This window comes from Antrostomus carolinensis, unplaced genomic scaffold (assembly GCF_000700745.2).
Source record: "Antrostomus carolinensis isolate BGI_N321 unplaced genomic scaffold, ASM70074v2 scaffold35944, whole genome shotgun sequence".
NCBI lineage: Eukaryota > Metazoa > Chordata > Aves > Caprimulgiformes > Caprimulgidae > Antrostomus > Antrostomus carolinensis.
In genome coordinates, this window is record NW_010313461.1 from 31,830 (window position 1) to 58,856 (window position 27,027).

At 39.7% G+C, this 27,027-nt stretch overlaps 1 protein-coding gene across 1 annotated transcript; it reads right to left on the minus strand.

Moving 5' to 3' along the window:
• Positions 1–13,744: 13,744 nt before the first annotated feature.
• WT1 (WT1 transcription factor) lies at positions 13,745–26,805 on the minus strand. The gene is made up of 5 exons (XM_029084832.1): positions 26,710–26,805; positions 25,176–25,326; positions 19,052–19,141; positions 17,276–17,368; positions 13,745–13,866 (listed from the first exon to the last, which is right to left on the minus strand). The coding sequence occupies exons 1-5, from the start codon at positions 26,770–26,772 to the stop codon at positions 13,745–13,747; spliced, it is 519 nt and encodes a 172-aa protein (XP_028940665.1). The 5' UTR covers positions 26,773–26,805.
• Positions 26,806–27,027: the final 222 nt, after the last annotated feature.

Consider the following 27,027-nt stretch of genomic DNA (forward strand, 5'->3'; position numbering starts at 1 on the left):
TATTCAGGCTAGCCAAAGGCCATAGCCAGCACAGCAAAAATTCCAAAATTTGACATATTTAAGCTATTAATTTGAATTGCCAAATAGTCTTTAGATATACTGTTACAGAGCCCTGAAGTGGAATCGCTCAGCATTTAATTTCACTCATCAGCTGCATCAACACATGTTCAAGGAAGGCAGGAGCATTGTGTTATTCCTGTAGCATTTTATGATTTCTCTCTTAAGAAAAAACAATTTGATTTGTATTTATTTTTAACAAAGGCATTACTTTTGTCATAACTCTTCAAAATAAACAAAACTATTAGAGCACATTATTGATTCAGTTTAATAGCACATAAAACAATTGGAGAAAAAGAGACTTACCAAAATGTTATCATTACAAAACCCAAATGAGAAAAACTCATTTATTTTAATTATATATTTAGTAGTAACTGTGCATAAGCCATCAGAACTGGAGAGGGAAACTCCTAGCATTGCTTTCCTAATCAGTTTCTAAAATGTTATCTGAGTTTCAGCATTTGTTAACTAAGCACAAATTTGATAGCATTGAGGGGAAGCAATACACTCAAAAGAGATTACAGAGACAAGAATATGCTGATACCAAAGGCAGTGAAAAAATATATTTTATGCCAAGAAAGAAAAAAAAACTTGGGGTATGACCTGGAAATTTGAACATCTGAAGAACAAGGGTTCAGCATTTTTTATTTTTCATTTTTGGCACACTCTGTTCACTCCAATTTACTGCTCGTGCGTTTGGACACAGATTCAACTGTCTCCTGTATCCAAGGATAATGACCTACCGCTCCAGTGATTTAGTAAACCTCAACTCTGTGCAGCCACTCAATCAGTGATGGGCTAATCCCTTAATGGCCATTTGTGTCTTTCCAATGCATCCTAAAGAGTTCTGCAACACTCGGATTCTGCTGCATAGAATTATGTGCGCTTCTTCCACCCTTGTTATCTTATCAGGTAGCTAATTCCCACAAATGATCATGCAGTTTCAAGTTTAAGATGAAATTGCAATTGAATCATAAATTTGTCACTCTCCAGACAGCTGCTAAGTCAGTAAAATCTTGATCAAGTGGGGATTAGTCACTGGATTGAACAATTAAGACTTGTGAGTGCATCTGGCCCTCTGTCAGAGACATGTTTATTGATAAAAAAAAATAGTTTATGTAGAGGTTTAAAATGTTATTAATTCTTAAGTGGGGCATAATCCTTTATCTAGTATATAGTGACACATAGCTAACTATTCCACTAACGTCTTGTTCTGCTCAATTGACTATTTAAAAAGAATTAATCTTTTGAAATAATGATGACTTTATAAATTACCAGAGAAGAGTGCAGTGAGAGATGTCATTTACAAAAATTGTTTTCTTCTGTGGCATTTTTTTAGTCTGTAAAAGGAAACAGACTTTCAGATCATCACCTAGTTATGTTTTTATTAAAATCATAGAATCATAGAATAGATTGGGTTGGAAAAGACCTCCAAGATCATCAAGTCCAACCCCTGATCCAACTCCAATTACTATATCATGGCACTAAGGGCCACGTCCAATCTCTTTTTAAAAACCTCCAGGGATGGTGAATCCACCACCTCTCTGGGCAGGCCGTTCCAGTGCCTGATTACCCTTTCTGTAAAGAATTTCTTCCTAACATCTAACCTAAACCTCCCCTGGCAGAGCTTGAGCCCATGCCCCCTTGTCCTATTGTTGGTTGCCTGGGAGAAGAGACCAACCCCCACCTGGCTATAACCTCCCTTCAGGTAGTTGAAGAGAGTGATGAGGTCACCTCTAAGCCTTCTCTTCTCCAGACTAAACAACCCCAGCTCCCTCAGCCTCTCCTCATAGGACTTGTGCTCAAGTCCCTTCACCAGCCTCGTTGCTCTTCTCTGGACCCGCTCCAGCACCTCAATGTCCTTCCTGAACTGAGGGGCCCAGAGCTGAAATGTTCATATACATTAAGCAATATATTTCCTACACAAGAAAAATATGTTTCCTGCAGAGAAATGACATATACACACATCTCTGAGCCCTATTTTGAAATAATTAAGACACAATGGGATACTGGAATGCTATTTTGCACTGCTAGTTACATAATGGAAACAAATAAAGGAGATAAGCATTTCCCTCAAGTTAGTGACCCCTATCCAAAGTTTTCTTTAGTAGAGATTTTTTTCCCATTGTATCACATATCCATGTTTTACCATGATCTATTTTCATTATTTTATTTTAGGAAACAGTAGATCTCTGAAATGTGAAATGGCTCTAAATTTTACACCTTTCATATCTTGAACATTGAGATAGTTTCTTAACTACAGGTATGGGTGGATTGAAATTCGGACTGCTTCTATAGTTCTTCAGTTACAGAGTTTTCATTGTGTTGACAACCAGCTGTAAAGGACTCAGCACAGACTAAAAGCCTTGTTTCAGGCATACTACTAACAGCATCTTTGTTCTGACTGAGACTTCAATTAGTAAATTAAAATTAAGTCATTTAAGGTATAATTCACTCATGATACCACGAGTGTGTGCACTGTTACCTGACAGCTTCAGTGCCCACCAGGTCTGTAGTAGGTAATCATTGACCAAGCTCTTCCAGTGCCACCAGTACTAGTTTTTCTGATTTATCTGGTGTAATGAAAAAAAACCAGCATTCCTGTATCTGCAGATAAAAATGTGATTTGCTTGCCTGACAGAAATCTCCATGTTGTACTTGCTTGTTATGAAAATGATTCACTGGAATTACACCAGACAAAGGAGAAAATTGAACTCGCATTTTCTGCAGCCCAAATGCTCTCATTCCATAGCACTGAGTACAAGATTTCTTTTTTAAGCATATCTGCACCCTTCAATTCCCTTGCTTTTCTCACAAGATACTGAAACAAAACATTCAGTTTGCTGTTTGGGAGAAGTATTTTGTTAAACTTGACATAGCAGTTTTCAGCATTTTATTTCCACAAAAAAGATTCAAAAGATTTAATATAATATTTGACCCAATGAAACTGAAATTCGGGACAGATACCTTAGTTTGCCCATCTGAAAAATTAATTCATATACTTAATTAACTTACCAATGTGCTTTATACTGCAGTGTTTCAGAGTTCACAGCCACATCAATATAATAACAATCCATTAACTCCACACAAGAAACTAAGATGAATTAATGTTATGGAAGAAATTTGTATCTCCTTATAGTGACACAGCAGTGATGTTTTTCCTTGTACATTTGTACAGTTACCCTGAGCAGCACCAAATGCAATATCATATGCAATAAACAATCACCATAATGTTTAGCTATGTTAAGTGTTCACAGAGCTCAGCTGGAAAATAAAGATATATGTATTTTCACCAGTGCATAATTACATTCTGTATCTTTAAAACACTTTTTATCCATGACTTGTTACCAGCTCCATGTCTGGTGCAGACACTAAGTGTAGAAACGAAACTAAGTATGGTTGAAAAAGTTCTCAAGGAACAGTTTAGTCAGGCAGGTACTTTTACCTGTGGTATAAATATTGGCTGGATTTGTCACTGGGATATGGTGGAAAACTTAAAATCTAAATTAACTGTCTTCTGTTTTTTGAGCAGAAAAGCTCAAGAGAGTCCCAGCATTTCACTGACATAACATTTGTGCAACCCATCTCGCATGAGGAGGCCTCAAATGATTTCAATGGCTCACTCATGCAAGCCAAAATTATGTCCTCAAAGACACCTTTTGCAGGACCCCTGAAGTGTGTAATTCACAACCCACTACAGGCTCCAGCACACAGCAGGGGAAGTTTTAGTCGCTGTTTAGTCGAAGGTAAGAATTGCCACAGGCAACAGTGTGCAGAGGTGGCCGAGTCCTGCAGGACTACTCCTCCTTTGGGCTTTGCTCCGTGCAGCATCAGCACTGAGGGTTGGTTAGGTGGGTGTTTGGGGCTGGGCTACATGCACCTGCTGAAGCTGGAATGTTTTAACTGGTATTCACTATGGTAAGTTCTCCCTCAGTATCACACCCTATGTTCTTTGTCAAATCACAGCCAAAGGGCCTCTTGCTCAAGGAACGCAGCTCAAATTCTTCTGACAACCAGGTTGGGTTAGGGTGATTCATTTCATGGATCAGACAGAACATGCCCTCCACTAGCCACTGCTTCCCATGCTGTTCAGAAGTATAATTTTGTAAATGCTCTAAAATCCTACTCTCATGGGTCACAGTCATTTAATTTTGCCCTTGCCTGTGGCTGATTAATGCAAATTAAATTTCATGCCAGTCAGCTCAAGCAAGCTGCATGGTGTAGAGAAATCCAAAGTTTCCACTAGAAGGCAAAATTGTTTTCATCAGTTACTAATGTTTTCAGAAAATGTCAGAATGCTAAATGCACTGTTATCAAAGAGAATAATTTAAAAATTCAATCACAATAATCTTTGATTTAAAAGCACAATTGAAAAATCCAGCTGAGGGTTTTTTTTTTTCTGAGTTTAATATATGTCTGAATAAAACATTTAAAATGTAAATGACAACCCTGCCTTTAAAGATGGATCTCTGCAAAAAGAGCCAGGAATGTACTAACCTATTTCCAGCAAATGGCCAAGCTAAACAACACACAATGACAAAATTTCCCCTGACTAAAAACAATGTTATACATTTCATGACTATTCACTACATTGATCCTAAAGTGAGTTCATGTTTTGGGCCAGTATTTCAACTGGGTGTCAAGATTAGCTCACCCCTATCTTCTAACATTAAATACTCATTCCAGGCAGAGAGGGGAAGTTTTTTAAAAACAAATGGTACTGGAATCCAGCTGAACTACAGGATATACAGAATATATCCCAATACATAGACCTTCCTGTAGTGTCACTCTCAATGTGACAGAATAGCCTCCAACTGTAGTCATGTGGAATAACTAGGGTACTAAATTTGGAATAATCAATAAGTTTTGAACCTAATCCATCAATTTTTGGTCAGGTAGGAGTCTTACTCATATTAACTTCAGAAACATGAGGCTTTCCTAAGAGTCTAAGATTGCAGATTCAGCAGAGGCTCATACTATTAGAAGTTCGTTACATTATATTACATTTATTAACAAGGGAGATTAATGTTTTAACTGGCTGGTCTCAGAATTCATAGTTAATTGTGAAATTCAGAGTCTTTAGTGGTTTTTGGTTCCCTATAGTACCCAGTTCCAATAAATACTCTGGTGCCATTATAAATTACATTGCGTAAGTCTATTAAACAAAACGTTTCAAGATGTAAAACTTTAAGAAGAGCAGTTTATGTTTTGCTGAGGCCATCCCTCAAAAACTGGTTTGGGTCAACCCAGTTTTTCTGTATGATTTTGGATACCCAGACTGTACAAAACTTTTTGTAATCTAACTACATGAAACAAAATAGCATAACAAAGGAAAAAAGGTGGACTCTAGAGGCTCTTCACTAAGAAAAATTCTTTTACATTCTTTAATGAAGAATTCTAGGACTCCAAAACGTGCAAGAAAATATTTGTTCTCTAGGCAAATGTCACCTATCTATCTATGAGGTTTTAAATGTTGTGCCTTTAAAGCAAGTATCATTGAGTAGCTAAATACATTACCAAGGTATCATCTGCTTCATGTTTGTCATTGTGGATATGGAATATTCTCCTGTTATCTGACTGTCTTTAATTTAGCCCAAGGTCATCATAAAATGTTTGGCTGGATGATCAGTGGTTTATGTGAAGGGAGCCTGGGGACTTCAGTCCAGCTTCTAGTGGCTGTGTTCTCCACATCCACAGCCACAAAGCACGAAAGCCAAAGACTGGGAGAGCAGGAAGAGCAACTTGTTACGTCCCCACAGCATGCAAATCTAGGACTCTCCAATTTGGATCAGAAGTACCGTGGTAAATGTCTGAATTGAAAAATACACGGCTACTGCCTAGTTTCTCTGTGTTGTGTAGCTAAAAGCAAGGCTCTGTCACTTGGGGCAGGAATACTTCCCCATCAGCATGCTTACTCATTCTTTGCCTTTAATAGGTCATGATTTGTTGAGGAGACAGTGGAAATTTCTTCAGTGTTTGATTCAGCTTTAGGAAAAAAGGAAGTTTCTGAAACAGTTAACTATTAGACCTGTGTGTGGTAGATGAGAATTAAAGGGTTAAAAAAACTAAACATGGGCAGCCATCAAGCAGCAGAGAGTAGCAAACATGCTGGACACAAACAGGTGATAAAAGGCGATAAGACAGATGACAAAATTAAGAAAATAAAGAACACTGTTATAAAGATTTATAGATCAGCTAAAGCAGAGCAAAATAAATGATAACAAACACTGATAAAAAATAAATGGGGCATCAGCCATATAAACATGCAGGAAACTTCAATGCTTCTGTATAGTACTATGACACTGCTTTGTTTACACCAGCATTGACCTTTTGCTCCCAAAGAAGTTTATTAACCATCTTGGTCTTTCTTTGTGTTGCTTTACTCATCAAGAGAAAGTTGTAGAGGGTTGATTCTGATGAATGGCTTTTTCAGAAAGTCAAGTTATCCTTGACTAGATGCAGATGGCCTAGTAAAAAATGAATGCTGCCAGCAGACATTGTCTTTATCAGTAGTAAAAGTTCAGCACTTCCTCATCTCTGGCCAGAGAAACCCAGCCTTCTGTTTCAGCACCGTATCACATATTGTCCTAATGAATTCTTGTAACACACTGCAGCCCAGATAAATATGCTTATATTAATGTTTTCTGGCAGTCTGGGGAATGGTACAGAATTGACACAAGTGTTTGGATTCTGCCTGTAGCAGACACTAGGAATTTATACAGCTTAGAAATATTAGACTGTTGGTTGGTTGTCCTGTGTGATGACCTTCAGTGTTGCAAACTGCAGTTCATCCTCCCGAGACTGGCTTCACAAAGGGGAAGCCTGTAGTGAGCCATGCTGAAGTCCTGCAGCTCAGAGCGGGGTGAGGAAGAAGCTCAGTCACTTGAGGGTTTCATTCATTCCACAACAGTGCAACAACTGATTTCAGATTTATACTTCAGATGGTCCAGTGGATGTTCACCAGGGCAAGATCCACTGCAGGCAATTCAAATCCTGTTGCCATGTGACCTTTCCTTTCTTTGATTCTCTATTAATTCTTCCTTCTAATAACAGAAACACGCAGCTCCACACTTTCTGAGGTAACGAGCAGTGAGTGATTTACAGCACACCTCTCTTTAACGCACGAAGCACCATCCTAGGCAGCCTCAAGGGCAGTATGAGCTTGTCCTTGGAAGAATACCCCAGGTGACCAGATTTTTAGAACTCTCATTCTATCTACCCAGACCCACTTGGATAAATGCTGTAATTACGATAACAGCACAATACCATACTCAGGCTATTGAACTACGTTTTGAGCTGTATTACATGACAGTCTCCAGCTCTGACTGCTGCTCTATAAGTCCTGTAACTTTCTGTTGCAAGTTAGGAAATTCCTCCAGCTGCAGCGAGCGATTTGGCTGCGTTGCCTTCCCAGAACTGTGCTTGTCCTAGAAGGAAACCCTCTGGGCTGAGCCGTCTAGTGGCTGAGAGTGAAATAGCTCTCCTGCTCTAAATACAGGTCTTTGTTGGGCTGGAGTGCTTGCCATACAGTAGATAAAAACCTCTTTATTTGCCTTTACAATGTACCTTTACTGTGCAGCTAGACCAATAACTTAACCTAAAAACCTCAGCAATACAGTTAAAAATGTCAGAGACCTTCCTGGGAGGAAGCATTAAGCAGATGTGATTATTGTATGAGTACAGCACGTGCATGAGGACATGCAATTTCCCAAGAAACTCTGGGGCAGGATTTTTTCTGGGCAATGTAGGTTGTTTGGTTGGGGTTTTTTTAGTTATGTTTTTCAACATTTCATTCAAATGAATGGAAGTTCTGGGGCATGACTCAGATGAGAATGAGCCATAAAAAGAAAGAGCCTGAGAATAAATACAGTTGTATTTCTCTTCTGCAGCTCCATGCTAAAGTGTCTCAGTGCCCTGTGTGTTTTTATAATCCCTTCACACCAAAAGGTGAGTTTTTTGATGCTGGGGAAGGGCAATTAGTTTTGTATTAGATTTATCTAGTCATTAAAGCCAGGATGATCAGCCAGGTCTTTCCATGACTGTTCAGCCTATTTTTGTAGATCAAGATCTTGGTGCTGCCAGAGTTCATCAGAACATAACTAGCCTGTTTCACATAAAACCACTGATGCTATTAAATTATATTTATACCTATGGGACAGGCATTTAGTCACAGGAACAGAAAAGCCCTGCCTGGGACTATAATTTCTAATTAGAGATTTTCAGTGCCTTCAAACATTTGTCTTTTAAAGCCTTATCTGTGGCTTGCAACCTCTTTAGGGCAGAGTCTTCCTGCTCCTCAGTGTTCCTACAGCACCCAGCACAAGATCTGTCCATGTTACACATGACTTCTAGGAGAACACTATCTTTCAGACCATCCTCACTGCTCAGAGCCCTTTGAGGTATCAAAGCTAAATTTTTTTAGCAGCAGAAGTTGGCATTTGTGTTTGGATTGCAATCTGTATAGAAAACTGCACTTTATTTATTGGATGTTCTAGCTTAATTCCAGAGGGCATGCTGGTTTTGGTTCCCTCACTACCACCAGTTAAGAATTGTACTGTGCTGGTGGAGTAAATCCTGTTCATCAGCGCAGAGATGGTCAAACGGAGCACTTAAAACTAGGCTTCATCGTGCTTCTATTTGAAGCCATGGAAGTCCTGCCAGCTTTTTTTATGGGAATCAACACAGGCTGTGCTGACAACAAGAAAGTATGCAAAGCTTCGTACAAGCAGAGCAGAACATAACCTTTGGATATTTTGTCTTTGCCTCATTTGAATCACATTCTCGCCAAGCCTGTTCTTCCCTATATTACAAGTAGCCCTTGATGAAAAATAGAAAAAAAGACTTTTTTTTTCTTTCTGTTTTTTCTTTTGGTGTCTCTTTATATGCTTTGCATTGGTAACTTGCAAGAAGACAAGCTGCTTGGGTAGAAGTTCTTCAAAAATCTGTTTTTAGCAAGTTTGCCAGAACATGTCACTAGTGAAACCAAGGGCAAAACTTACGACCAGTGCCCTGAGAGCAACTCACTTCTGGCTGCCAGGCTCATCTTCTTTTCAAACTGTTCTGGCAGTTTCCCTTCACCCCTCACGGGATGCTGCCAGCAGCCCTGGTAAGTCTCCCCCAAATGCCAAGAGCTGCTCTGCTCCTCTACTGAGCAAGTGGGGCTCAGAGCACTCTGAGGCTACTGGCCCACCGTGCCTGTCCTCTGGGCTTATCTCAACTCTACCCCCGGTTTTGTCACTGTATCCTTCAATCCCCTCTCTCCCCATAAAAGTGTCTAGCTGTCTCTTAAACTCACTTTACCATTTGCTTCTTTGACCTCACTTGGCAACTTATCCTTGTGTTTATTATTTGAGGTGGAATAGTTCTGGCTACATTCCTGGTTTTACTCTTAATTGTCTAATTTTTAGAATGGTGTCAGTGGGGTTGGGATTTGGGTTTGGGGTTTTTTTTAGCTCATCGCTTTTGTGACCAGGTCTTCTGTTTCATTAGGCTCCTTCGTGTCATCAGGACTTCCAATAACTAAAAGAATTCTAATGAATCTTTTATTGGATCTTCCCAAATATTGCAGCTGAGCTTTCTTGTCCATTAGTGCCATTCTGAACTGCATACACTGCCTTTAATTACTTTGTTGTTAATTGGAGGGGAGGGAGGAAAGAGGAGGATTTTCTCCAAGCAAGGAAGAGTTCCCCAGCTGAAAAGCTGCGAGATTCTCCCCAAGAGGAAAGTACAGACAGGGCTGGAGCAGGACTGAGGAGCAGAACTTTTGCACGTCCTCCAGCAGCACACCTCCACCCGCTGGCTGCCTTTGTGCACCCACCTAGGGTCCAGGTGCTGTGTCCAGGCTGCTCCAAGGTGTGGGGCTGCAGGCACCTTCTCAGAGTCCCTTGGTCCACTCCAGAGCCTTGTTGGGCTTTTGGACACGGTGCTGGGAGCAGCTTGCTTATCATATTGGATTTGCTGTTGGGTCACACTGATGATGGGAAGAGACTGCACATGACAGCGCTCTCTCAGTGCCTGTCTGAGGGAAGGAGGAAGAAACACTGGTTTAAGGCACCTACCCGCATCTTCAGAAACTGTTCCCAGTTGCTGTAGGGCTGGTTGATGGAGCAGTGAAATGAATCCTACTGACATCCTGAAACAGATAGGCCTGGTTGGAGTGGCTTCTAAAATGAACAACTCACCTAACCCACCAGGGCAAGAGAAGGAAAGAGCTACCTCTTTGTGATGTCCCCCCATCCCTTACAGGAACCAGAACCTGTCTGAAGGATGGACTGCCTTCGGGTTGGTGGCCAAATTGCAGCAAGGTAATGTCTTTGTCCTCCTGTTTGGTCAGTACAGTCTGTACACTTAAAGAATATGACATGCACCAAAAGAATGATCTTCTGGTTACAATTTAGGCAGGTTAGCTCTCGTTTTCCTAAAGCAGAAAGGACACTCTGCTGGATTCACCTACCTTGAAAAAACCGGTGCAAGTGAACCCTTGAATCTCAGCTGACACCATCAGAGAGAGAAGAGATCACATTCCCTTTCCGACCCAGCGTATCTTGTACATAATGAAGTGACAGGAAAAAGTACAAGTGTTATCTACATAATTAACACTGTGCATTCTGGGGAGCTGTGGAAGCTACAGGACAGGGACAGTATGCCAGTCACAGTACGACATTAACCACCAGCCAAAATAACATCGGTCACTATTTTCAGTTCAAGAACAGAGGGCAGAGGTATAAAAGATTTGCTCAATTAATCGTGGGACTGAAAATTTTCCAGAGAGCTAGGGATACTTGTAAGATATAATAGAGTGCAGTCCCCTCGTCTTTCATATGGAGGTCAAGCCCACAGAAACTCAGCCTGCTGAGCAGTTTCTGCTTGCTGCAAAGTGAGGAACTACATGCTGCAAGGACCAGCATCTGGGGGCTGCTTCTGAGAAATTCATGTAGTAGAGCACTTCAAGAAAGGTGGTTACCTTGCTGACAGAATCTTGAGAACAGGGAAATGAAAGGGAGAGACATAAAATACCTCTCATGACAAAGACTGTAAAATAACTAGGAATAAAAATTTCAAAAATCTTGTAAACATTTACCATTGTCTTCACTGCACTCAGAGGGTGGGGGGACATAGTGATCATCAAACAACGAAGCAATAAGTACTTGCATTGAACAAGTGGCGACAGCAAAACTAAATGACATGCTCTGTCACTCATCAACCCACGCTTCATTTTTTGTAGCCATCTACCGTTATTTTTTGGCATGCAACTCACTAAGCAGCGAAAGCATGGCTGTAGTTATTTACAGGTCACTGGAAGTCTGGCTGCAGTGGAGTTTTGGTTGTATTTCACAAAAGAGAGTTTTATTTTTGTTCGACTAATGCAGGCACAACTGGAGGCTGATTTTTCTTTTTTTGGCTTTTAGTATAAACACTTGTGGCAGCCTCTATTTTGGGTGCAGACTGAAAAACAGATTGTTTTGTAGCTGCACAAGACTTCTGGGTAAATCAGAGGACACTGTTATTGCGACTGAACTTTTCTCTCAAGAAAGCAGGAGGAGTTGCTTTATTTTTTAATTCTGTGCAGTTTTATGTACACCATTCGCTCCAAATATTTGATGTTTGCCACACTTGTTATGAGTTTCTCCAGAGAGATGCTGTCTTTTGGCAGCAAGAGATAAAGTTGACTGATACAAATGAGTCACAGTACACCAACAGTAATTAACAGTGATGCAATACCCATGCGAAAAAGAGGACTTGAAGAATTAACTGTTGAGTTTTCTTGACGATGCAGCTGCACTTTAAGAGAGAAAGCTCAACCCATCATAGAACTCCATTGTGTACATTAGAGAAAAAAGCTTGGCAAGATACATTAAAGATTTTTGCTAAAGAGATACAAATATTTTGCAAGGTCAAAGGGCGCTGAGGCAGGCTGTACTTACTTCCAAAGAAAAGTAGGCAGTATGACAAAGAAACAGTAATATTTTTTTATCTTCATTTTCACACTTCATCATCTAAGAAAGACTGTCTTTCTCAACCTGCTGAACTGATTTAAGCCATCCCAACTCTAAGTTAACTTTTACTTAAAAGTCAGTCCATGACATCCTAATCTAAGTTATCTGCGCTTATGGTTTCCGCGCAGTTCTACAGAAGGCCAGCACTGCTTTTTATAAAGGCTGTTCTATAAAGTTCTTCTACACTTCTTACAGGTTGAAAGGAAAGGAATAGTTTGGGAAGAAGATGAACGATTGAAGCAACTGTTTTATAGCGCAATATGAAACTTGACACTGTTTTCTGCTGCCAGTATGATTCCCAAGTGAGATGGATAAATTGTGGTCAAGACCTGGACAGGTTAACTAGTGGTCATCTGTGCTGGTGGTACCTTTATATACAAAAAAAAAAAGGATACTATTGGACAGGGCATTTGAAATTTAATACCAGACATGAAACAAGACATCTGTTGGACTCTCATTTGTTTCTCTTTGAATGGGCTTTAATTGAAAGCTCAGTGAAAAATGCAGGTTACATTCTTAGTGTTATCAATAGTTTGTAACAGCAACAACATCAGAACAGTGATGCATCTAATATTTATACACTTTCTAATTTTAGATGTCTAAGAGCAATACATTATCAGATATATATATATATACACACAATTTCAAGCAATTAGAAGTAAATAATAAACCCCTCCTCCCAAAACGCTGAAACAATATATTTCCTTACACTAATAATGTCTTCTTCACATATACTTGACAAAGAGTCTTTTTAAGTTACTTATCTTAAGAGTAATCTGTTAATGGAGATCCTGGACCAGCCCCATTAAAAGTTCAGTTTTAAGTTTATACAGCTTGCTAGCCACATAACCAGTGTGGCTTTACATTGTAAACAAATCCCAAATGTCTACAATGATTGGAATTAGTTTTGTGTAAAGGAGATCTATGCATCTCATGATAGAATAAATTTAAACCAATACATTAAAAAGAGAGAGAGAAAAGTAGAGAGTTATTTGACAAAGAGTTTGGGGGGATCAATTATGTGATTATTTAAAAAACAAGTTATCCTCATGGTAAGATCCTTGTCTTCTGTACAGAGAGGTTCTGGTTCATCTCGCTTTAGCTGCTCTAGAAATACGTTCTTTTAAAAAGGTTTGATTTGTGAAATTCAAAAGCAGAGCTTCCAACTTTAAAAGCTTGCCCTTTGGCAGCACGAGTACAAAGTTTACCAAAAGTATCTCAGGTGATTGTTCCATTTCACTTTATGAGGACAGCTGTACAAGCGTTTGGAAAGCTCAGCATACGCAGAGATGCAGTAAGCAGAACGCTTACCTTCAGCAGAGAGGAATCGCCCTACCCACTGCAGGACTTAAAAAGGTACAACAATATGTACCTAGAAAAGTTCAAGTGAAAATAAAACCAGAAAACTGGAGACAGATGTGGAAGGTAAGCATAGTTTAATCTTGAAACTGTGGCAATCCCGCTTACTTTTTAACAAAATTAGAAATAAAAATCTCTTGAATTTATTGAATAGGAACTTGTGTAAGTCCAAATGGAAGACAAGGCTGAGCAGAATCCTACGGTTTAGTTAACTTGTGTCAAATGGGATGCGAAGACAGCTGCAGCTTTCTGACAGAGGTGATCGAAGGTGGCTGATAAAGTTTGCAGTAGCTCATAATGTCCCATCTGGTTTATTCACTTGTTTGAACTGTCTAAAGGGCCAACTGCAGTTTAGTCATGTTCCTCTGGTGCATGTTGTGATGACGAACTAATTCATCAGACCTTGCAAATTTTTTTTGACAGCTGGGCCACCGGCAACTGAAAGGCTTTTCACCTGTTAACAAAACACCCTGTTATTCAGTGGGTATACAGCTTGCCTAAGACATTGCTATTTGTTTTCTTTCTGCGGGGTTGTGAGGAGCTAGGCAGAGCCCCTGTCAGGAGGAAAGGCATCCCGGGCTGTCCTGAGAGGGCGTGGGAGTGCCCTCAATTTCTGCTCACACCAGTGCTCAGTGCTTTCTTACATCTCCCGCAGCTGATGTTTAACAACAGCCTTTTCCAAGGACGCAGAACATTTTGCAGTGGCTCACTCCTGAAGACAGGCCCTTACTGAACACCGTGTTGCCATGTCTGTGCTACTCTCAGCTCTCCAACAAACCAGTTTAAAAGTCACTCTGGCATTCGCACAAACTTCAGTCACACCTTGGACTGTGGTGCAGACACACTGTTAGTCACTGTGAAAATTGTCAGTGACTATTTAGAGCTTGACCTCAAGTCAAGGGAGTTTTTCCAGCTAGTTCAACGAATTTTGTCTGAAGTTCTTTGAAACTGGTGAGTGTAAGTGAATATGGTAGAAGCAACAGAGTTCAGCATAAAGTCTGCTAAGCCAGACTGAAAGCTTCCCGCTACTGTCTAAATAAAGTAGATTCAAATCTATGGGAGATGTTAAAGGCTCAAAATATTCAGTATTTTCCTAACATTCCGACAAGCATAACATTCACTAAATATTACCCCAGTCAAAGCACACTCAATTTTCACAAGAAATGCCATCACCTTTTTACAGTTTAATCTGGTCTCTTCATTTTCTACAACGTTTAAGTGGAATTTCAGGCCGTGTTTCTGATGCCGCAGGAGTGCTGATGGAATGCTTTCATTAGCTCAGAGCAGTGCCCAGTGACTCATGTTTCTTTTAGACTTGCATTTTCTTTTTTTTTTTCCCCCATCTAGATGCAATATTTTAAAGCAGGTTCAGCTCTGGGACTGGGCTCTTCTGTGCTGTCTACACACCTCATACTCTCCAACTCAAGAGGGTTGTACGAGCTCACCCAGCCATCTTCTTCTCTTCTTTGCCTCACACTTTGTGCATTTCACAAACATCCAAATTCAGGCAAAACGGGATCTGGGATTGGCATAAATGTTCATTTCTGTTTCAAAATCCCATGCAATATATATAAAGCGGGGGGTAAAAGCTACTTTATCCACTCAACATACATGCTGGCAAAAGCATCAACTATTTCACATGAGTGCATAAAATAGCAGGGGACAAAACTGATCTAGTCAGAGCTACTGATAAAACTCACAGATTGTATAAAGGGGTCTTCTTTCATCTCAACAGCATTAGAAAATCCTGTGAGCTGATGTCAGTTATCTATTATTGTCCAGTTTTTCACTGAACTACCACAGTACAAGCAGCACAGGTTTGGTGTTTCACAAGCACTTCTGGTTGTCCACTCACAACAGGGGGCAGAAATCTCTGTTAGTTCTGTGCTGGGCACAAATTGCTTTGTACAGGCATCAGAAATCACATCTCCATTGCTAAAATGAATATAGATGTGTGGAGTTTTCCTTTGATTCATTTTTTTGCTTCCTAAAGCAAAGATTGTTGTCACCATAAAGTCGTTTGTGGAGACAAAAACTCATGAATTTATAGCTTAACAAATGGTTTGGCAGTTAGCTTAAAATTCGGACGGAATTAGATGGAAGTTACGTGTGCTTTGCTTCATCAAGATTTAGCGTGGAGGAAGTTACCTTAAGCTAGGTGTTTTGTTGCAAAATTTAGGGGGTAAAAGAAAGAGGAATGAAGCTACAGGGTAAGATGGAGATGAAAAATCCCCACCCACCACTTCTGCTCATTCCCCTCAGGATGTGCGTATTCTGCAGTCAAAGGAGCATGACACATCCAAAACTGCCAACAGGAGCATGGTCAGAGCAGCACGCAGCTGGGCTGCAGAGCCTGCGCAGAACCTGAGCCAGGGGCAGGCAGCGAGCCCACGCAGAGGTCTATGCCATGAGGTTATCAGTGCTCAAGTGAGGCTGCTTTCAGCACTGAGTGCACTGTGTGCTTGGATCGCATGGAGCAAGGAAGAACTAGAACAGGGAACATGAGTTGCACTAGAAAAAAGAAGGTTCTTCACTGATTTAGCTAATCTGGGATAACAAATTACTGGACTCATGAAAAATCATGAATTAGCAGATCAGTTAGCAATGAAATATGATGGGGAATGTAGTTTATCCTGACTTGCTAGCAAGTGACAACCACTTGCCCTTTTGTCTCTACCAGAATGTTACCTGTTGCTGATTAAGAAGATACCTTTCTTCATGCAAATACACACAGACCCAGGCTCTGCAGCTCAGCGTGAGACTATGGAGAGAACTCAGGAACACAGCTGTGCCCTTTACCATTTGCAGATTGCAAGTGTAGCTACAGCCATTACTTGAAGCATTTATTTGGCCAGTGCCACAGAAAATGACATTATTCTTAGGTAAATCATTTCCTTTATTAAAATTTATCTTTTATGTTTAAAGTCTTAAATATGTGGTTTTATGGTCCAGAAGAGAAAAAAGAATCCTTAGCAGTGAGAAAAAGATTTTCAGGCTCCTTGTCCATCTGTACAGAGACTGAATTTAAAAGGTTAACACCAGTATAGAAAACACTGTGACATCTAACAGCATGTCAAAGTGCTCAGTAAACAATTAGTAAAAATATTGCATACATAGTGGAAGGGAACAGAAAATGTCAGTTCATAGGAATGATTCTAAAACTTAAAACTAAAATATAGAGGTTGCTAGAGTTGCTCCCTAATTATGTTTACATTTATGTGAAGGCAGAGTAGACTAAAATGGCCTCCTATTTTTTCCCCTGCATTTATATGAAATACTATGGTTTCTACAAAACGGTCCTTGAATATTTGAGTAAGCTTTTACTTTAGTGTCTGTCAGTGTGAGTTTGCAAAAGGCACTCCTTTTATCTTTTGGAGAGATTACAGTACAAGCAGCAACAGCAAGAGCTTTGCCGTGCTATCCTGCATTAGGCTCAACTGACACTTAGAAGAAGCATGAGTAGGCACGAATACTTGAGATTACAGACCTTCAGCTGAAGCTAGAATTAAAATTTCTATCTTGTAGGGATTTTTCAGTAAAGGCAGTAGATCAACTTGACATTTGTGGGCCGAGATCATCATGTTCATTTCACAAGAGCTGACAAAATACATTTTGCTAAGCTGAAATTTCTTTAAACATTAAGAAAGAAAGAGTAGTTTCCAAAATCACCTAAATCCCTTTGTGAAAAGTAAATATGGCACTTGGGGAATGTAGTCACACTGAAAAATCATCACATTCTGAAATTCTTTCTGTTGTTCTGAATATTTAAATCCTAGTTAAGAGACTTTTTAATCATGTAATTTACAACATTGATTTAAACTTAAAAAATAATGAAATATAAATGTGAAGAAAAGTTTACGCACTTGTTTTACCTGTATGAGTCCTGGTATGAGTCTTCAGATGATCAGATCTGGAGAACTTTCTCTGACAGGTTTTACACTGGAAGGGTTTCACACCTGAAAAGGCAAAAGAAGTCTATTCTTAGATCCCAACACCTTCTGGAAGAGTAAATAAAATCAGCTATTTCTGAATTTTCAAAAGCCTGGATTTTTTTTTTTTTTTGTACTAGTTACTTAACTGCTCATCCCAGCTTCATGCCTACACATTACAGGAAGTCATTAATCGGGCTACCATCCCTTTGTAGCCTCCTCTTCCAACATCTGGTCTGAAGTATCCAAACAGCAACATCATAACCAAACACCCACTTAACTGTTGGACTAAGGAGGATCTGTAAACTTTGTTAATTCTGATCCTGTGGCTTGGAGCTATTGCTAACATGTATGAGCAAATATGACATAAGCAGAATAGAGGAGCAGAGGTATATTTTTAAACACTCCCAATAGGTTTAACTCACTTTACACTTCCACTACTTACTTTACACACTCCATAAAAGTCTTTGGGGAATGCCTAACACAGGTATGTTCTAGCATGCAGCTGCTAAAAATGTATCATCCCAGGAGAGTACTTGTACCACTCACTTTCAGAGACACTTCCTACATCTCTCAATAACACTGTTTAAGTAGGATCAAACATCTTTAGCAAGGAAAGTAGTAGGTAGAAATCCACCACAGAACAGGGAGTAAACTAATTGCGAGGCCAGTCTCTGAGATACAGGAGATCCAAATGCAACTTCTTGCCATGACTCACCCAGAGAGGTACTCTGAAGCTCTTTCTCATGTTTCATGCAGAGTGCCCTCATGGTTCCACTCCCAGACAGGAGGCTGGAGTCATCACCAGCTCCTCTTATGTGACTTTGAGAAGGGCACCTGTCTCCATCAATCTAATCCTAACTCCTAAAATGCTGAAATGGGCTGTCTTGACCTTTCCAGAAAATGGTGAATATGCAAAAAACAACTTGCTGAATTTGGACTGAACTCACAAATAGTTTTGGCTGTCTCAGAACATTTCACCCAGTAAATGATTCACTGAGAAAGACACACAAGTCCAGCTAGGACCCACACCCGCTCAGGACTGCTGCTGTATGTAACCTCCTATACACTTTGTAGGTCATTTGTGCAATCCAACCAGCCAGATAGATCTTGGACATTTCTCTCCTTGCTGCTCCTAGAATCCTTCTTTAGTTGGCAGAATTTAAAAAAGGCTCAAATCTAAGTGTAAGTGGTTTGCTGAATTATAATCTCAAGTATAATAGCTGGTGTGACTTTTCTTCTCCACTTCTGTTTTCCACATATAAGTGCACAGCAATTCCACCAGCCTTTCAGGTTATGCACATGCAGTATTCACCTATTACCATTACCACACAAACATGGAAATACCAGCACTAGTGTTTATCAGGTTAGACATAGGCAACTTTTCCTTGCAGAACTGTTTGTTTTTTGAAAAATAAAACATTCCCTATATTGGGGATAGAGTACAGAGCAAACAGTTTCATTAAGAAAACTGTTTCAAAAAGATGGCGGCAGGATGTCACCTATACAACCACAGTAGTGCTGAAATGCCAATTAAAAAACCCAAATATAGTCCTCTCCTAAAGCTAACTTCAAGAATTTGGCACTTACAGGTATTGTGTATGAGCAGACACAACATCAGAAAATACAAGTTGAGAAGTATATTCTTTCTGAATCACAATTCACATATGAAGATGAACTCTAATGAGCAGAGATACGCTGTCAACAAACCTGTGTGTCGTCTTTGGTGCCGTTTGAGTTGGTCTGAACGAGAAAATCTCCGTTCACAGTCCTTAAAATCACACTGATAGGGTTTTTCACCTGTAAAGGACAAACAGTTATTAGAAAATGTGGCTAAGTGAGGGAACAAATCAACCAGAATCAGAAGATGAAACGTGTTACATTAAAAGACTTCTCTCCTGTTTTAAGCAGTCTAGTGGAACACCAGGACTCATTTGCTATAAAACCATACAGCTGCGTTGGAATCAGGGGGAAAAGGCTGGCACCATTCTACTGCATTGACACTGATATTGAATCTGCTCATTCTAAATAAAATAGACCACTAGGTTAAAGCTACAACAAATTTCAGGTTGCACGAATTTTTTATTATTATTTTCTGCTGGAAAAGAACAGAAATCTCTTGTTTTATATTTTATAAAAATAAATAATAATTAAGCCCTTTACACCTGTTTCAATAACGCATAACTTGTACAAGGAAACAACTTGCAGTTTGGTCTACATTGGATTTGAAGCAAAAATTAAACAAATTACATCCATGTAGGTGGTAATTTTAACCATACTAAATGGATTAAAAGAAAATGAAGAGCAAAATTCAACCACAGAAAAATACATTCTTCCCCAAAACACAAATGAGGTTTCTTCCATAAAGCACCTTAAATAGAATTTCCCATGTAGCTGCACACCTCTTGCAGGGAAGCCTATGAATTATTGCAAAGCCTCATGTAAATATAAACTCTTCCTCCACCTCCCATACAGCTCAGCAGAGACCCTCAGGATGGATTTTCTCTGGGACAAAAAGTGAGACTTTGACTTTTTAAGAAAAATGAAATCCCTACAAGCTAGCTTCTCAAGTGATGATGGTTTTCAACGCAAAGGACTTCATCAACCTCATAAATGTGCAAAAAAAAATGCAGCCACAGAAGAGCCTGAGGAAAGAGGGAACCACTGCTGGCATGTAGCATACCACCGAGCTGGTGAAATCTGGCTGGCACAACAAAACCCAACCCTTAGGCTGTTACAGGAGGAGCTGTGGGATCTTTCAGATCTGATTCACATCCAGGCTAAGGCCCCTTTGCACATCACTGGAATCCTGCAAGAGCCTCAGATACAATTACATCTATACCTACAGACAGCCTGTTTACAGTGCCACAGCCCTGCGCAGAGGCCTCAGCACAAGAAGTATTGAAACAACTCTCACTGCAAAGCTGGGAGAATCCTGGGTTTTATCTGGAAGGTACATGAGACCAGCTGGGACCTGCTTTGCCTACGGTGGAAAGCTGAGATGTAAAACAAAGGCCCAGTAGGAAGGACCTAAAGAAAAACATCAGCTGAAGTGGTCAGTGGGTTTAATTTCTCTGGGTGTATTTTAACACTTACCACTTTCATAAATCTTCATTGCAAGTGTCTACATTTCTGATTTTATTATGATGAGGAGATGTATTCTCTTTGCACTGGTATTCCAAGATATCAGTGCAAACTATTTCAGTTTAAAGCAGAAGCATTCTGATCTAGGTAACACCATACAAGTAGCACATTAATAAGAGGATTCCAAATTCATACTGGTGTGGCTAAGATCAAAATTTCACAAAAGCAACTAAATCTGCAAGAACAAGCCAACTTCCTGTGACAGTCACCCAGAGGAGTTTACTGATTCTCAAACCTAGGTGTGGACAATTTCCATGTCTGCCCTGCTTAATTTATTAGCATAAGGGATTAAAGTTGCCACAGGTGTTTGAAATAGTTCCGTACACTTTGACCGCAAGGACTCCCTGGGGGGTGCCTGCTTTTCAGAAACCACTTACTTCCAAGGAATTCAGCCCTTTGGCAGATTTAAGAGGGGGAATGTCAGCCGAGCAGAATGCAGTGACAGGATGATTGTCTGCTAATTGCAATATAAATGCAGAAGATGGTTAAGGAGGTTTTTAAATAAAGCAGTATACCGGGTCTGATGGCATGCACACAAAAGTATTTCTTTAAATACTTTGAAATATAATCTTTGGTTAAATTTGTCCTGAATTTAATCATGCATATATTAAAGGAATCAATCCAAGATGTTTACACAGAGATATGATGACACTACATAGAAAACAAAAAGCAAACAAACAAAAAGAGGCACAATATTTGGACAGAAATCCTAATTTCCCATTCCTTCTACATCTTCCATGTCAGCTAGTGCCAAGCAAAATGCCTGCCAAAGCCAACTGTCACATACCTGCTAACTCCCCTAAGTTTTATCAGAACAGGACGACAGAAATGTCCCAGATTAGAAAAAGTCTGTTAGTACCTCATTAAATCACTATATGAAGAGGGGTCAGAGCAGTGTCTAGTTTCTCCAGGCCTATTAAAGCCTCTCCAGTAAAAGGCTAAAGTCTCTTAATGTATGAAAAATATCCCATAATGCTTTCACCTTCCTATGTGACCACATACAATTTCAAATCAAAACAGGAGATGAAGGCAAAGCTTCACCAGTCCTCCCACCTGTGACTTGTAAGCTTCCATGATTATTTACATTTAATTACTGAAAGAGGACACACAAAAGAAAAGCTAAACTTAGTGTATAATGAAATAGTCAAGATGAGAGAGAACAGAGGCAATAGCAGTTCTTTAATATTTATGAAAATTTTTAGAAAAAATAAAGCTCAACAATCACAGAACAACTATGAATCAGCCTTTGCATATATCACAACAAATGCTTCCAATAAAATAAACCCATTTGCTCAAAAATAGTTAAACTAGAGGAAGCATGCACATTTTCTCCAGAGAAAATTAATTTGCCCAGGTACATGGGAAACAGAAATTCCTACTGCTGTACCAGTTGCACAAAATATTCATAATCACTGCCTTTAATTAAGGAGTGCTGCAAGAGCAAAAGCCTGACGCTAACAAGAAAACATGGGGAGAGGAGACCGATTTTGAAACCAGAGACTGCAAGTCTGAATGAGAATCTAAAGGCTTGTCTACACTCCCTTCAGCAGTTTAAACCCTTTTTCTTGTGTACCCACTTAATCAAACAAGCACAACCCCATAATCACAACTTTCCTCACTAATACAACATTTTTCTCTTCAGTATCATTTGCTTTAGCAAACTTAGATAAAACACATGTTTCTTTATTTAGTAGGGAGCCTTTATAGGTAACTGTCGCTGTCATCTTCACATTGGAGTTCAGGTGTGAGATGTCATGACTGTTTTGAAACTTATCTTGTATTTCAAATACATAACTATTCTTATTTCATGCCATAGAAATTAAAGCCTAACAGCAGTCCATGCTGGGTGAAGGTCCATCCAGCCCAGCAGCCTCCCACCACGGCTCACCAAAGATGCCTGCAGGAGAGCAGAAGACAGCAAGGATGCAGCAGTACTTTCCCTGGACACTCTCCTGGTATCCCACAGTTCATGAGTTCACAACGTTCTGAGCCAAAGGTGGCCGTCTATAGAACACCATTAATGGAGTTCCCTACCATTAGTTTGTCCAGTTGTCTCTTGAACCCATCTAAGCTTCCAGCTTAGACAGCATTCTGCAGAATGGCTTTCCATTGCTTAAGTATGAAGGTCAGTATTTCAAAGCAACATTAATGAAGAGGTGCTAGCCTAGAAGTTACCACACTAGCCTTGTAAGAGGAGACCTTGTGCAGTGCCCAGCACAGGCACAATTACACCTATTTCTTGATTTATCATCTCTGTATAGAGAGGACAAAGCTCTGTCTTTCAAAGGTGGTGTAATGATGAACTGCACCAATGACTGTAGGGCATTTAGCAGCACATGCCATAGCAAAAGGATATTTGCTTTTGTCAAAGCAAATAAATCATTATTAGATTACTGGCATCAAAATCATTATTAGACTGTATTACTTAAACTCCTTAGACCCTCAGAAATTCACCACCAAGAGCTGAGCTCCCTACCACATACTTCCCGCTTTACAGATTCTCATACTCCATTGTAGAAACTCATGCCTGCAGGTGAGAGTATTTAAGCTGAAGGATATCCCTGGCAAACAGGCAGAGGATGTTTTCTCTGCAAAGATGCTCAGCTTTCTGTTAGGATAAATCCAGTTTTTCCAATGTGTGGCACTGAACCCAAAGGGTCTCTGGCAAGAATGTTGACGTTTCCACCGTAAATGAAATTTATGGAGGTCTAGACATCAATTTGTTTCTACAAAGAAGTCTCTGAAGTCTGCCACAGGATGACAACTCACATTAATTGCTGCACTGTTGAAAAGTTGTATGTATTTTTGCATTTCCCTTCAGAGGCCTATCTACTGCAGCAAAATACATCAAGATAAGAAAAAAGCTTTTTTGGCTATACATGTTTCAATAGAGGCATTGTTAACAATGGCTAAGCAGTCTTGGAGGGTACAAAATGTCAACATATTTTCAACTAAGACTATGTTGAAACATTGGTAAAAACTGATTGCAGAATCCAATTTTGTGTTTCAGGGCCCTGCTTGATTTTGCAATACTTTAGCCAGTGAAGAATGGAAGATCTGATGAGCCAATCTTCTGTAAGTATCTATTACAGAAAGAAAAAAGGTAATCAAGAGCCAACATCATTCCGCAAAGATACCAGCTGCTGGTTTAACATTAGATATATGTAACAGCTTGTTTTCAAATCCTGTGTTCAGAATTTTAAAAACTGACCTACTACTACACTACGAAAGGTGGAAGAGCTTCAAACCCTTGAGTGAATCCAGAACCACCTTACAAGAGGACTAGTAAAATTTTACACTGGCTGTAGAGAGGTACACCAAACACAGCAAAACTATCCTCCACTTGAGCTGACATCTGACAGCTCTCCTGACTTTAGACTGGCTCATCAGGATTCCTCCCCATCAAAAAACTGAAGCAGAAAGAGATGAGACACATCTCTTTGTTTAATAAGAATATTAGGTGTTATGGTTGCCAGCTACTTTCTAATATGCTAATTCCACCCAGTCCTATTTCTGTACCTAGTTGAGAACTCTAGAATGGGGTTTTAGAGTTCACTGGGTTACAAACAGAAAGATGATCGGAGAGCCTAAGAGAGAGCCACATAATTATCAACATAAACCAACAGCCTCCCTCTAGTCATACTGGGCCCTTACAATATCCCCCAATACATATAACCAAGCAGGTGGAGAAAAGAAAGAAGATGCAGAGAAGAGTGAACTGCAGCTACGGTAACTGTTAGCAACAAGACACATATATTCTCCATAGCAGTTATTGATCTGCCCTTGGAGAAAACTGTTTTCCAAATTTTGCTTTTCATGATCAGCAAAAACAAGCTTTGGGAATCAAGTTGGCCTCTTATGGAAAGCAACTTGCAAAGGTTTGAGAAATAAACAAGTTTTGCTGTCAATTTATCAAAATACAGTGGCAGAAAATCTGAGCTCACCTGTACAGAAGAGTTGTTTGGGGGGTTGGGGGGGAACCCATTTCTATTATACCCTGTTCCACCATCACATGAACCAAAGGAGAAGGAAGGGGCATGCATGACCTTGAAGACAATGGGAGAAGTCTCTCTAGGGATGCTAGATGGCCACAGTCCTATCCCCTATGTCTTTTGTGGCTCTACATGCCTAGATTATTTGCGGAATAATGCTGGAAAATATAATGCTCCAGCTAAGGGGAAAAAAAAAAGATGTAAGACTAAGTCCTTGTGATGCATCCAGAAATAATATTGTGAAAGCCAAGCAACTACATGGAGTAAAATAGAGGACCAGAAAAACAAGTTATGACTGTTATAATGCAGAGTAAATCACTTTAGGAATGAAAGAAATAGTGATTAGAAGAAAAATTCAGAACTGTTTAGGCATATTCAAGAAAAATACCGCAGCTAATGGACCCCGAAAGATCTCCAAAAGAAGATTCACAGCCCTGACTGATGCTCTATAAGAGTTAGAGAGGGAGGGAGGCGATCTACTTGCTGTCAGCACTGCTCTGTGTTTTTCTTCACTAGATTCAGAGAGTCCTCTGCATCCAAAAGAAGGATTGCCCAGATGACAGAGCACATACATACCTCATCTGACAGATTCTCGCTCCCCCTGACCTGGCAGATCATTCTTGCACCTTATGCTATTTAAAAATCACCCTGCCCACTTTGCTGTAACATAATTCATAGCAACCCATGCTGACACTTACCAGTGTGCTTTCTGCTGTGCATCTGTAAATGGGACAACTTAAAGTATCGCTTGTTACAGCCGGGGTACGCACACATGAAGGGACGCTTTTCATTCGTCTCACTGGCCGATCGGACAATGGTTGGAGCTACCCCTGGCACCCGTCGGACGTCCTACAATGACAGAGACCTGCTAAGACAATGTGTGTGTGTATGTCCTCAAGCTTTCACTTGACATATTCAAAGACAAACAATCAGAGCCACTTCTCCAGGACAAAGAGATACTTAAATATATTATACTGTAAACAGGCAATTTTATTTTATTCTACATTAACCAAGTACAACCTTAGTACACCTTAATTGTTCTTTGCAGAGTATTAGAATTATTTGAAGGTTCATACAGTGATCCCTACTTATTAAATTCTCTCACCAATATTTATATGCAAGATTAAATGGGACACATTCTGACCTCATGTACAATCACCCACTCCTGGAAGAACGCTCATTGGCATGTGAAATAGCTTTAGGCTTATACCAATGTAAGAGATAAGAGCAAGAGCCAGAGTAGCATTCTCCTCTTCATTTTAAATACTCATATGAAGTTAAAGGACAGAGAAATTAATGCACTGGGTTAATACAAATTGGCAAAAAAACAAAAGGAAGACTGTCTAGGTGGAGCTGGTGAATAGTTCAGCCTTAAGGCATTTTGGCCACTGTCACAATGTTCCATCAAAGATGATCTTCTCCTTCTGGGACAATTAACTTCCTTAAACAATGTCATCTGCTTGCTTTTATTCACTCAACAAAAGTTGGCTCACGAGCCTATTTCTGAGAGCTTGCCACTGAATAATGGCTTGTTAAATTACACAGAAAAGGAAAAGGAGAAAAGATGCTGTCTAAAAACACTGATGTATGCTGACAACACAGAGCAACACAGAAGAGACAAATATTAACTAACAACTTTGCCACCAGTTTTAAGAGGGTATATCTTTTACAATGGTGTTTATTGATGATATGACTGTTTCAGAAAGGAAGGAAATTAACTCCCATAATGGTAAGTTCCTTACAAATATTCACTAATTACTCAGTCATTAGGAAACAATTACTTATTATATTTTATTTTAAGGAAATATGTTTGAATTAGTAAAGTTTCAAAAAACTGTAATAGCAAAATATCATCTAACACCTTCTTATATGTAGTTATCAGATGCAGTCCTTTGTAACCACAGAAGCTTCACGTGGCTAAAGTGACTGGAGACAGAAGCTGGAAACTGGACTGTATATTTTGGACCATCCTCAGAAGCTGGTAAGGAATATTGCCTCACAGATGTATTTTAGAAGAAGAAATAAACAATTTTAAGTGACTGTGTCAGAAAGAAATCTTACATTATAATTCAGTGGCTTTGGTGAAGTCAGGACATTATGTAAAGCCTTTCTTGATAACACAGGGAAACGGCAAATCAAGGATGGATTTATAAATATCAGTGAAGAAGTAAATGAACATTACAAACAGGCAGCAGTTTTACTTCCCTATGGAGAATGTCCTACTATACTCACTTGTATGCCTCTAAAAACTCCATGGGTGTGTATTCTGTACTGGGCCCCACAGCTGTACAACATGGGAGCACTGTGGTTCTCATTCTCATATCCTGCTGTATGCCTGCAAATAAAGAGGGGAATAATGGAGAAATTACATATTTTTCAGTACTCAGCTCCATGTGAGAGGTTTCATTTCTTAAGTTGGTGATAACATATGCAGAGTTCGCTTTTATAGCCCCAAGTTCAAATGAAATTCACCAAAGGAAATCTGCTCTGCCTTCATATAGATCTGCTCCTGCTGGCACAATGCATTGACTCCACACATATATCTCTTAG

What these genes read in the sequence shown, in the direction of transcription:
- WT1 (XM_029084832.1), bottom strand. Translation starts at nt 26,772, where the DNA reads ATGTTGTACAGCTGTGGGGCCCAGTACAGAATACACACCCATGGAGTT. An exon ending in GCACAGCAGAAAGCACACTG is followed by an intron (nt 19,142 to 25,175) that starts GTAAGTGTCAGC and finishes TGTCCTTTACAG; the next exon opens with GTGAAAAACCCTATCAGTGT. An exon ending in GCACCAAAGACGACACACAG is followed by an intron (nt 17,369 to 19,051) that starts GTTTGTTGACAG and finishes TTGCCTTTTCAG; the next exon opens with GTGTGAAACCCTTCCAGTGT.